The sequence below is a fragment of the Catharus ustulatus genome, chromosome 5 (assembly GCF_009819885.2).
Source record: "Catharus ustulatus isolate bCatUst1 chromosome 5, bCatUst1.pri.v2, whole genome shotgun sequence".
Classification (NCBI taxonomy): Eukaryota; Metazoa; Chordata; class Aves; order Passeriformes; family Turdidae; genus Catharus; species Catharus ustulatus.
Genome location: NC_046225.1, coordinates 76,794,773 through 76,807,850, shown reverse-complemented (window position 1 = coordinate 76,807,850; position 13,078 = coordinate 76,794,773). Strand labels below are relative to the sequence as shown.

At 47.2% G+C, this 13,078-nt stretch overlaps 1 protein-coding gene across 1 annotated transcript in view; it reads left to right on the top strand.

The window, feature by feature from the left end:
- Window positions 1-13,078, top strand: part of ATRN (attractin) — a 151,015-nt gene that overhangs the window by 66,781 nt on the left and 71,156 nt on the right. Inside the window, exons 15-19 of the mRNA XM_033060031.1 lie at window positions 1,275-1,456; window positions 3,566-3,782; window positions 4,920-5,105; window positions 7,221-7,454; window positions 8,099-8,236. Coding sequence (XP_032915922.1) covers window positions 1,275-1,456; window positions 3,566-3,782; window positions 4,920-5,105; window positions 7,221-7,454; window positions 8,099-8,236 — 957 coding nt within the window. The remainder of the gene's footprint in view (window positions 1-1,274; window positions 1,457-3,565; window positions 3,783-4,919; window positions 5,106-7,220; window positions 7,455-8,098; window positions 8,237-13,078) is intronic.

Below are 13,078 nucleotides of genomic sequence, written 5' to 3'. Positions count from 1 at the left end.
ATTTTCCTATTATGCTACCTAAACCTTTCCTAGCACAACTTGAGGGCGTTTCCTCTCATTCCCTGTTCCCAGATCCCAAATTCCCCCCGTGTCCCCTCCTGGCAGGGAGTTGTGCAGAGCCACCAGGGCCCCCCTGAGCCTCCTTTTCTCCAGGCTGAGCCCTCCCAGCTCCCTCAGGGATTCTCCAGCCCCTTCCCAGCTCCCTCAGGGATTCTCCAGCCCCTTCCCAGCTCCCTCAGGAATTCTCCAGCCCCTTCCCAGCTCCCTCAGGAATTCTCCAGCCCCTTCCCAGCTCCCTCAGGAATTCTCCAGCCCTTTCCCAGCTCCCTCAGGAATTCTCCAGCCCCTTCCCAGCTCCCTCAGGAATTCTCCAGCCCCTTCCCAGCTCTCTTCCCTTCCCTGGACCCGCTCCAGGGCTCTCAGAGCTGCCCCAGCCCTGGAGGTGTCCCAGCAGGGCCAGCACAGGGGACAAGGGCACTGCCCTGGCCCTGCTGCCACCCCAGAGCTGGCACAGCCCTGGGGCCATCGGCCCCTTGCCCACCTGGGCTCATGTTTTTTCATGGTTCTTTCACTACCTTGGTTGTTGTGATGGTGTAAGAGTCGGTCTGAAGATTCCCTGATCTGCCTCACGAACATCATCAGAGACCCTGAGACCCTTGAGACCCCAGGACCCCACCTCTCGCTTTGGACAGGAGTTTTCTGGCCTGGCCAGGGTGGATGCTTGCCAGGGGACTGTGTGCAGGTGTGCTTGCCTGAGCTTGCTACTTCCATGGTGCGCTGCTGTCGAGCAGAGTACTGGTTGTAGTGTTCTGCACCTGATTTGTGAAGCCACTGGCTTCTGAACGCAATAGTCCATAAATCTCCTCACCTTTTGGCCAGAGGCCACTCGCCTGGGAAACAGACTATAAAGTGATTACTTTCTGATGAGACTTTTTGAGATTTCTTTCTCCCCACGAGTGGAAGACGTCGTGGGCTGACCCGAGGACGACATCCCATCTGTTGGTAGCAATCCCCACCATCCTCTCTCTTACTCTCTCCCCCCTCCCTTTTGCTTCGTTTCCTTTATCTCTCTCCCTCTCCCCTCTGTTGCAAAACTGAGTTGTTGGCACTTAATAAACTGCATTGCTGCTTGTTGCTGAATAAAACTTTAGTCTCTTCTGGTTTGTCTTTTGCACACAAACGAACCATCACGACCCCTGCTCAGGTTGTGCCGACTGTGACAGATGGTCACCTGCATCTCTGGGTTTACCTTCTTTGCCCCTCTTGTCCCCCAGAAAATATCTGCGGAACAAACTGGCATTTGGTTGGCAACTCCTGCCTGAAGATCACCAACGCCAAGGAGAACTATGATCATGCCAAATTGTCCTGCAGGTCCAGCGGTGCTTTACTGGCTTCTCTCACCACCCAGAAGAAGGTGGAGTTTGTTCTAAAGGAGCTGCAGAAGTTTCAGTCTTCGGTGAGTGCTTCTCTTGTATGTCCCTTGCTAATAAAGCTGTGACTGTGGAGAAGTCCTGGATGCTCAGTACACAATGGAAATACCTCTTAACCAAAACCAACTGATTTTCTTTTGAAATTCAGTATACCTTCCGGGTACTTCTGAGCTGAAATTGCAGAGAATGTAAGTGGGAGAGATAAATATAAACATACACAATGCCTTAGAGATACCATTTTCTGTACTGGAATCACACCTGCATTTCCCTGGTGGAATACAGGACTGCAGCAGGAGCCCTCTGGTGACCTGTGGACAATATCTTATAAATAAAAGTCCCTTTGGGACACTGGAGGTATTTAATGTAAAGTAGTGAGTTATTTCCTCCACTCAGAAAAGCAGCTGTTTAAAATGTTGCCTTCTCATTCCACAGAGCTGCTTGGCTTATTTGGCATTACTTGTGTGTGATTTAGTGGCAGGTGCTTTTCTGTCAAGGCCCAGGGAGAAGTGAATTGGAATTTTTCCCTCTTCATGCATCAGTGAAATAAATATATATTTTTTCCAGTCCCTGGGAGAAGAAGGGAGATGTTCCAGGCAGGCTGTGTAGGTGGTGCTACAGCCCCGACAAAGAACAGTGCTGTGCATCTCCTCTAAAATCCTGGATTAACCTGGAAAGCTGCTGTGGCCTGATGGCACATCAGAATAACAACTCTTGGGTCCCAGAGGCCGCTCTGGGAAGCATTTTCTCTAGGAAAAATGAGGCTGGAGGCAATAGGATTGCTTTTTTCCAAGGGACAGTGTGCTTCAGTACTTAAGAGAACTAGTCCTCTGTTAAAACAACAACTGCCATTTCTGTTTTGTCTGGGGAATGCCCATTTCGTTCATTCCCTGCCTTGATTCCATTTGTAATTTTTTTAGAGGGGAGTCAATTTAGCCACAGAAAGGTAGAGTGCAGTTTAAACAAGATTGTATGTTAAATCTTTTGTAAAATGAGGAAGCCAAGCCTGGGATACTGTAAAAATACATGATTCTGACAGTTCCAGGTGTTTCTGGATATTCCTGTAGCCGAGTCCAGAGTAAATTCCTAAAGATACACAGTAACCCTTCCCTCATAGTGTTTAAATCTTTACACCGTGTAAAAAAGTTTTACACTTCTTAAAAGTGTAAAAAGGAATTTTTAATTCATGGGGTTTTTTTCCACCTACAGAGTCCTTTGAAAAGTGAGCCTAAAGAGACTAGGAGCCTGTTGTAATGGATATTAATATAGAATGCTTGTAAGGTAGGAAATTTATCCTAAGCTGATCCCAGAGTGTGGGCAGCAGGAACAGTGGGAATTATATCCCTGTGCCCCTATGCTCAGGTGAGACCCCACCTGCAGAGCTGCCCCAGCCCTGGATCCCAAATTCAGGAGGATGTGGAGCTGCTGCAGAGAGCCCAGAGGAGGCCCTGGAGCTGCTGCAGGGCTGGAGCCCCTCTGCCCTGGAGCCAGGCTGGGAGAGCTGGGAATGTTCCCCTGGAGAAGGGAAAATTGTAGGGAATGCTCAGAGTCCCTGCAGGGGCTCCAGGAGAGCTGGAGAGGGACTGGGGACAAGGGCTGGAGGGACAGGACACAGGGAATGGTTTCACTGGAAAGGGGCAGGGCTGGATGGGATTTTGGGCAGGAATTGTTCCCTGGCAGGGTGTGAGGCTCTGACCCAGGTGCCCAGATTTGCTGTGGCTGCCCCTGGATCTGTGACAGTGCCCAAGGCACTGGATGGGACTTGGGGCACTGATGACTGTGCTGGGGGAGGCTCTGCTTTGCAGTTGCTGCTTTTTCAAGTAAACTGTATGTAGATATTTAGTGATAACAAGAAAATGTGTTGGTATTAGCATGATATGCTTTGTAACCGTGTTGCTGTTGGAAGCTGCAGCTCTAGGGTATAAAAGTGTGTAAAATCAGTTTGATGTAGGTGCTGTTTAATTATTTTAGTAGTAAAACCGCATATTACACCAACAGAACTTGAATGCTCCTCCTCAGAAGGAAAGTGTACCAAAAAATAAATTGCCAGTAGAAATGGTTGTCTTACAGGATCTTTATATTAAGAAGCTTGTGGCCAGCAACACTAATTTAGATTTGACTTGCTCCTTTCTTTCTAGCCCAAAACTTTGACTCCATGGGTTGGACTGAGGAAAATCAATGTGTCCTATTGGTGCTGGGAAGACATGTCTCCCTTCACCAACACCCTCGTCCAGTGGCTTCCCAATGAACCAAGTGATGCTGGATTTTGTGGCTATTTAGCTGAGCCTTCCCAACAGGGATTGAAGGCAGCAACATGTATCAACGAGGTCAACGGCACTGTCTGTGAAAGGCCAGGTAACAAGAGCTGTCTGATTGATTTTTATTTCCTAGAGAGTAAAGAGAATGCAATTTATTGCATTTTAAACCAGCTGCATCATGACTTTGCCAGAGAAAAGTACTTCTGAATCAGTGTCTTGTGTACATATTTCATGCAGGAAATAGAAATTTTAAAAATAGCTCAACATTTACACTGTTAACTGTAAAATATTTGAAGTACCTTATTTAAATTATTTTCTTCTCGATTGCGTACCTACGTGTGACATTTGGGCTAATTATGGTATGAGGCAATCTCCTGTTTCAAAAAACCAAAAAAAAAAAAGTAACTTTCTGATTGAATTCCCCTTTTCCCCCTGCCCTGCTATGTAGCCAGAGGAGGATTTTATCAAAGTTTGAAATTAATTGGCCAAGACACTTTGGAGATATGAGAACTTTGAAAAAAATAAGCTATTTGCTTTTGGGAAAGGTCTTCCAGCTTTGTTAAAACTGCGTATCTTTTCAGATGGCTTGGTCTGTTAATTCTCCATTGTAGCTGATTATTTCTGAATACCAATTAGAGCCTCTTTAAGTATTAGGGAAATTGGTTGATTAAATAAAAAAATTAAGTGCACTGCACCAGTTGAAATCATTCTTTGTGAAAGTGCAGGAAGTGTGGAACCTGAACTCAAAATTGAGTGTGTTTTCACTTGCAGTGCTTGGGTTTAAGCTTTACCCTGATTTTTGTGGTCTAAGAACAGTCACTTGAAGCAAAACTTAAAGCATTGGCTCATACTGCAAACTGCTTAGTTAGTTCTGCTTTCAGTGCTTGTTTGATGTCTGGAACTGATCAAATCACTTGAAGCACATCCCTGCCTGCTCGTGTGAAACAGGGTTCTACCCTGCACGTTGCTGGGGAGGATAACTAAGGAATACCTCAGCAGAACTGCAGAGAAAAAGAGACCACACTCACAGCACTATTCCCAGATTTGCTGTGGCTGTCCCTGCATCCCTGGCAGTGTCCAGGGCCAGGCTGGACACTGGGGCTGGAACACCTGGGATGGTGGGAGGTGTCCCTGCCATGGCAGGGGTGGGATGGGATGGGCTTTACTGTCCCTCCCAGCCGGAGCATTCCATGGCTGTTTGTGGAAGAGAACTGATGGCTGTCCTCCCCCACAGCCAACCACAGCGCCAAGCAGTGCCGCACGCCCTGCGCGCTGCGCGCCGCCTGCGCCGAGTGCACCAGCGGCAGCTCCGAGTGCATGTGGTGCAGCAACATGAAGCAGTGCGTGGACTCCAACGCCTACGTGGCCTCGTTCCCCTACGGGCAGTGCATGGAGTGGTACACCATGAGCAGCTGTCCACGTGAGTCACCGCTCCTGCTCGGGGCTGGGCACCAGGGCATGGAAACCGGTGTGGGCTCTACTGGAAAAATCCCCTGGGCTGGAGGGACATGGCCAGGCTGGTGGGCTTTGGAGCCCCCCTGGGTTAAAGGAACACGGCCAGGCTGGTGGGCTTTGGAGCACCCCTGGGTTAAAGGAACACGGCCAGGCTGGTGGGCTTTGGAGCACCCCTGGGTTAAAGGAACACGGCCAGGCTGGTGGGCTTTGGAGCACCCCTGGGTTAAAGGAACACGGCCAGGCTGGTGGGCTTTGGAGCACCCCTGGGCCAGAGGAACACAGCCAGGCTGGTGGGCTTTGGAGCACCCCTGGATTAAAGGAACACGGCCAGGCTGGTGGGCTTTGGAGCACCCCTGGGTTAAAGGAACACAGCCAGGCTGGTGGGCTTTGGAGCACCCCTGGATTAAAGGAACTCGGCCAGGCTGGTGGGCTTTGGAGCACCCCTGGGTTAAAGGAACACAGCCAGGCTGGTGGGCTTTGGAGCACCCCTGGGTTAAAGGAACACGACCAGGCTGGTGGGCTTTGGAGCACCTCTGGATTAAAGGAACACGGCCAGGCTGGTGGGCTTTGGAGCACCCCTGGGTTAAAGGAACACAGCCAGGCTGGTGGGCTTTGGAGCACCTCTGGGTTAAAGGAACACGGCCAGGCTGGTGGGCTTTGGAGCACCCCTGGATTAAAGGAACACAGCCAGGCTGGTGGGCTTTGGAGCACCCCTGGGTTAAAGGAACACGGCCAGGCTGGTGGGCTTTGGAGCACCCCTGGGTTAAAGGAACACGACCAGGCTGGTGGGCTTTGGAGCACCCCTGGGTTAAAGGAACACGGCCAGGCTGGTGGGCTTTGGGGCACCCCTGGGTTAAAGGAACACAGCCAGGCTGGTGGGCTTTGGAGCACCCCTGGGTTAAAGGAACACAGCCAGGCTGGTGGGCTTTGGAGCACCCTGGTCTAGGGAACAACACACTCTAAGGTCCTTTCCAACCCACACCATTCTGTGATTGCCTGATTATCAAATCCAAATTAGGGTTTAGACGAGTGTTTGATTCTGAAGTATTGTCTCCTTAGAGACTGTAGTAGGAATTCCTGCCTCCTTGTAAATAAGTGATATACTTTTTGGCCCCTTTTAGGTAGATATGAGCAAACTGCAAATGCTTCATGGCACTTTGGAATAGTATTCTTTTCAAACTGGGGTAAAAGAGCCTAAAAACTTAAAAGAAGTGAAGATGTGGAGATTATTTTACTTATGTTGAATTCTTGAGGAGCTGGGTGTGAGCAGGGGCATCACAAGTAACTCAAAGTGTTGCAAAATAAGAGATAAAGAAAATGAATTTAAGGAGCATGAGAGTATGAACTTCCGATATTGCCAGAGGGCAAAAGTTGGAGGAAACATGAGGCAGTAGAGGAGTAAGCTGAAATAACGATTTTGTTTTTGAAGGCAAATGTTGTCTGTTTAAACATTAAAATAGAAAGTCTGCTCATCACACCAAGAATCCAGAAAGTTTTTCAAGGTGGTCTGGGGAAAAGAATAGAAAAAGTTTTCTGTATGTAAAGAGATTGTCACCCCTAATATTCAATCCCATTAGAGAAAGGAGGGGGTAAAGGGTGGAATCTTATTCTCCTGTTTGTATTCTATGTGTTTTTGACTCAGATAAGTACTTGAAATAATAGCATGTGACACCGAAATATGGTAGGAGGAGGCTCAGAGTGACTGAACTGGCTGGTTTCTAGATGGCTCATTTGATCACCCAATCTATTTAAAATCAATTGGAGATGTTTTGTAGAGGGAACATTAACCTCTGGTGTTAGAGGATGGCAGGTAATGGTTTGAAAAACCTCTGTGTGTGCTCTGCTGTTTTGTAACTCAGTGATTATTGGAACCTTTGTTCATAGTTATCTTAGATTCTGGAATAAATATGGTGATAGGAATTAATATGTTACTGTGACTATCAGAATAAATATTTCTAGATTTGATGAGCTATTTTGGTGAGATAAAAATACAATTACACAGAATACATCCTGCATTTTTTGTTGCCCAAGTTTGAGATAGTGATTTATTCCACAATTTCATGTTTTGTTTTTTTTGTAGCTGAAAACTGCTCGGGCTACTGCACGTGTGCTCAGTGCTTGGAGCAGCCGGGCTGTGGATGGTGCACGGACCCGAGCAACACCGGGAAGGGCAAGTGCATCGAGGGCTCCTACCGGGGTCCTGTCAAGATGCCAACGCCACCCACGCCAGGGAAACACAGCTTGGAGCCTGTCCTCAATGTCAGCATGTGTCCTGCAGAGAGCAGCTATAACTGGTCCTTTATTCAGTGTCCAGGTAAATGAGCAGAGTTTAATTGTCCAACGTTTCGATTAAGTGCAAGGGGAGGGAGTTTTTAAGACTATGGTGGTGTCTTGTGTTCCCTCCTGTTAATGGAGGGAGAAGAAGAGTATGGAATATAAATAGGAGTTGCACACTTGGAGGTAGAAGGAGCTGTGAATCAGCTGAGCTGCATGAAGACACTATTATTTATTACTTGGGAGAAATTTTTCCTTTCCCTACAGACCTTTGCTGAGATTTTAACTTCTGTTTTTCTATTTATTTTAAGGCTGTTTGAAAGAAAGGCAGATCTTCCTTTGAAGGTTGTCTTAAGCGTTAATAATGCTTAGGATGATTTTAGACTAATGTTTTTTACAGAAAGCCAACGCCCCCCTCCCAGTTCCTTGTAAATCCATCCCACCAGCAGCTTCCAGTCCAATGTGCACATAATGTTTTGCAGTTCAGTTTTCCATGTGTTACTTTAAATTTCATTTTTTTTATATACACCTGTCTTTGGGACTGTGTATTGCTGGCAAGAGATGAGAACCTCTTGGGAAGGTGCCTGAAATGGTTTCATTTGTGCTCTGCCCAGCACAGACTCCTGAGGGTCTCTGGGAGCTTTATTTGAGCATCAGTACTGATAGTTTTCCTGTTTCTCACAGCCTGTCAGTGCAACGGGCACAGCAAGTGTGTGAACGAGAGCATCTGTGAGAAGTGTGAGAACCTGACCACGGGCAGGCACTGTGAGACCTGCATCTCTGGCTACTATGGGGATCCCACCAACGGGGGCACGTGCCAGCGTAAGTGCTGCCCCACAGCTTCCTGCACTGACTTCTCTTTGCTCATTCCTCTGCTTGCTGAACACAAATTATATCCTGATAACTCATGTTTTCATTCCTGCAGGCAAGCTCAGATCTTGTTTCTTCAAATCAAAGGCACTCAGACTACTGAGTGAAATTGTTTTCATTGCACATAAAGATAATTTTATACCCTCCTTTCTAAACTAGGAATGACCACAGTGAAAAATGCCTGTATTTTAGTGTTTTATGATCCTGTTTTTAAAAGAAAGAGTGTTGGTCCAAGTGTCTTGAACAAATTTCTGCTTATCCCAGTTTCACCTTCTATTCCGTTTGGTTAATGTGTTGTGTGTTTATAGTTAAAATTGTCTGCTTCATAATGGTTTGCTATGTTTCACTGAGGACTTGGCTGGATTTCAGGTGAGGATTAGGAGACCCTTGCTAAAATTGCATTTCAGTTTGTAAAGTGCTTTGGGACTCTTTGGCACAAAGAACTGTTTTCGGCTGTGCAAGGTCCAGTTAACAAACTGGGAAAAAGTCTTCCTTGAAAGACCAGTGCAATAATACTGAGAACTATACGTGGAAGACTTGGAGTTTTGACCTGCAGCCTTGAGACATGGTCTTGAACTTCTGTGAATTGTTCAATGTTGTGGCAGGGGGAGACTGATTGTAAACCAGAAACCAGCTGTGAGAGGTGCAGATGTGAGGGAAGGTGCTTCTTCCTCTGAGAGATTTTCCTAAAATCATGGAATAGTTTGGATTGGAAGGGACCTTAAAACTCATCTCATTCCAATTTCCTGCCACATGCAGTGACACCTCCCACTATCCCAGGCTGCTCCAAGCCCCAATCCAGGGATCCAGGGGCAGCCACAGCTGCTCTGGGCACCCTGGGTCAGAGCCTCACATCCTGCCAGGGAACAATTCCTGCCCAAAATCCCATCCAGCCCTGCCCTCTGGCAGTAAAGCCATTCCCTGTGTCCTGTCCCTCCAGCCCTTGTCCCCAGTCCCTCTCCAGCTCTCCTGGAGCCCCTGCAGGGACTCTGAGCATTCCCTGCCATTTTCCCATGTCCAGGGGAACATTCCCAGCTCTCCCAGCCTGGCTCCAGGGCAGAGGGGCTCCAGCCCTGCAGCAGCTCCAGGGCCTCCTCTGGGCTCTCTGCAGCAGCTCCACGTCCTCCTGGATTTGGGATCCAGGGCTGGGGCAGCTCTGCAGGTGGGGTCTCACCTGAGCATGGGGGCACAGGGACACAATTCCCACCTTTCCTGCTGCCCATGCTGGGATCAGCCCTGAGCTGGAGAGTTCTGGGCTGGGCCATGTCCAGCTCTCACCCAGCAGCACCCCAGGTCCTTCTCCCCAGGGCTGCTCTCCCTCCATTCCCCACCTATCCTGAGTTTGGGCTCTGGTTTGCTCCAGCCTGGTGGAGGACCTTGCACTTGGCCTTGTTCAACTTTGTGAGATTCACACAGTCCCATGTCTCCAGTCTGTCCAGGTCCCCTTTGATGCTGTCCAGGTGCTGTTGGAGGCTATCTAGCTATCTGTGGATGTCCCCCCTTCCCTCCAGCGTGCTGACCTTACCAGTTTGTTGTCACCAGCAAACTTGCTGTGGGTTCCTCAGTCCCACATGCCTCTGTCACCAACAGAGATACTAAACAGCACTGGTCACAGTGGATTATGTTAGTGGAGTATAGTGAGGTGGAATGAGACAATTACAGACAGTGATGGAAAAGGTAGAATAAAAATAGCATTGCTCAAAGTGTCAGTACTTCTGTGAAATGAGTGTGGGTGGTTTGTGGCCAGCCTGGAAGAATGAAGTGGAGCTGCCTCCCTTCGAGCAAAGGGATGTGGAATTCAGCAGACAGCACAGCAACATGGGTGCAAAGGAGAAGGTGCATTTCTGACACTTGACTTCACAACATTATCTGCCAGATTAAATAGTGCTTGTACTCATAAACTCATTTCAGGTGAAGATACTTTGAAATGCTCTAAAGTTTACTTGAAAGTAATGAATAAATTGAGGCTGAGTTGCCTGATAAATTACAGAGTTCTACCCTGAGCTTTCAGGTTTAATCCCTGGATCACAACGTGCCTGTTGGTAGGTGTCGCTTTTCTATGCGTGTGGAAATGGAGAGCAAGTTCCTTTGGACTCTTGTGCATAAGGATTGTCCCCAGAATAGTTTGTTGTTGAGATAATGACAGACTGAAATCATCCAGATGTCTGAAAAAGAAATTAGAAAATGTGTTGAGAGATTGTGGAACAGTGTTCATTCCTTATCTGATGGAACCAGTAGCTCATGTCAGAAGTGCTCTGCTCTCAAGTGCTTTGGACCCAGGTTTTTAATTTGCTGTGATGTAACACTGTTTACTGGGAAGGGGAAAGAATGAGGGAAGCAGGAACCTGGGCAGAAAGACTGAGGTGGATTGGGAAAGGGAAAGCAAGAGCAAATCACCCTATCTGATGCAGCCAGGCTGACTGTTGCCTATTAGTCATTTTTGCTTGGTGAAAACCTTTCCAGAGGAGAATTCTTCAGATAAGCATTGCCTGATGGGCAGCAGAGCTAGCTCCTTTTTTCACCCTTCTCTGAGCTGTGGTCCTTTCATCCTTTCCCATTAGTAATGTGCCGATTTCGCTCTTCTTGTGCATTTGTGAGCAATACTTAGTGCTGTTCTGTTTTTAGAGGCCACAGTCACAGCTGTACTGGAGACTGTTGTTGTTCTCCAGCCTGACACACAAATAAACATCTGTATGTTTGCACACTCACTGCCTGGTGCAAGTCCTGGGGACATGGAATGGTTTGGGTTGGAAGGGTTCTAATAGACCATTCTATCCAACCCCTGCCATGGCAGGGACACCTCCCACTGTCCCAGAGTCCAGCCTGGCTTTGGGCACTGCCAGGGATCCAGGGGCAGCCACAGCTGCTCTGGGCGCCCTTGCCAGGGCCTCACACCCTCACAGGAAAGAATTCCTTCCCCATATCCCATCTAAACCCTGCCCTCCTATTTCAATGCCTTCAGTCCTACATATCCCTGTAATAAGTCCCAACACGAGATTGTATTACTTGTTGAAAATATTTTGTCAAACGGCAGTTATTTCCCTGAAAAAATTGTTTGCATCGCATCATTCGCCCTGGTGTTGGCAGAGCTGGGCAGATAATAACTAAATGGCAGGCAAATCACTCCTCAGAGGTTGCTTTTAGGAAGTGTCCAAGTAGAGGAGTATTAATCAGGAAGGGCAGGAAATGTAGCACATGAAATGTAAAAATAGCTGCAAGGTGCTTTCTCTGCATTCAGGATTTTTCTGAGTTTTCTGGTTAAAGTTTCCTATGAAAATATGCTGGTGGGAGATAAGGAAGTTATTTGCAAGTGAAGGGAAGGCACTATTATGCCTGGAATCAGATTGCAGCTGTAGCAGTGCTTCCAAACACATTCGTGCAGCCTTTGCTGGTGGCCCATGAGTTGCTGGTGCCGTGGCCCTGCCTGATTCCCCCTCCCAGGGCTCAGGAAGGCCCTGCAGGGCAGCGAAGCACATGGCATGAAAGAACAGTGTTGGGCAGGTGGGGGTTGTGTTGCCATTGGGAAGCTGGAGCACCACAAACACAGAAGGAGGAGTAATCCCCATGACTGTCTCTGGATGGGTCTGTGAGCTGTGGCTTGTGGAGAAGGTAGGACACTCATCTGGTGGAAGGTGGTTCATCATCAGGCTGTTACTGTGGTCCAACCAAAAAGCCATTTCCAGTGGTTTTGGCTTTCTGCTCTGTCATCTGACTTTGGCAGGAAACAGTCATTTGTAGACTCCAGTGAGGTTGTCTGGAACATTCTATGAATAGTTTGTTTCCAAAGTTTGAAGTTCTCTGAAAAGCCACAAGAAAATGTCTCTGTGCATATTCCAGTTCTTTAGGGAATGATCTCCAGTTACAGGCTTGTAGGAAAGTGGATAGATGAATACATTTTGTTGTTTTAAATAGAGATATTTGAGTGTCCAGTCTTCTTGATACACTAAAGAGCAGAGAAGAAAGAAATTAGTGCTATTGCTCAAGATACTGCAATCTGCCTTTAAACAACCTGAGGTTTAAAAATCAGGAGAGATGTATGTGTTGCTTACTGAATATTGATCCAACTTCACTTTGCTTCCCTTGTGGAAAGCATAAGGGAAGAAGTACAAGACATTCTTAATAGTACTAAGACTTATTTTTCTTTAAGTGGCACTAATGAAAAGAGTGTTTCCTTCAGAGAATACAATTATTTTGTTGAATTTTCATTCAGTCTCCTTGTTCCCACAACAGGCCTTTTTGCTTCTTCCTATTTTGCTCTGTGTTGCTGCTAGGAAACCACTCATCCACGTCTGATGAGCACAATTAAGTGTCCCTGATACAGTACAGCTTCCATTATGTGCCAACAGAAAGAAGATATCAAAAGGATTCCTAAAATAAGGTCCAATGCTGGCAGAGACGTTCAGGATGGGGACTTCATGTCTAAGAATCTGCTGGTACATTGATTGGCATGGCTGCTTAGTGAGGAAGAATATGTCTTTTTAACAAGGAGGCTCCAGCCTTTAAAGCGTTTTGTTCCCAGCAAACTCAGTAACCATAAACAAAGGATCTTTGCTTTGTGTAGTTTTTTCCTTATATTGTACATTCTGCTATGCACAGCTTCAGATGGATGCACCTGCACTGGCAGAATGACTCCTGAAAGGAACCTAGGTGCCAGGAGAAGTTGTTAAATCCGTTCTTCCAGTGATAGTGAACAAGGTATCAGTCAGCTGGCTGTGTAGGCTTGGTTCTTATTTGTTGGTTTGGTTTTGGGGTTATTGTAAATGTTTCTCCTCTACATCTTTATAAATAAAGGTC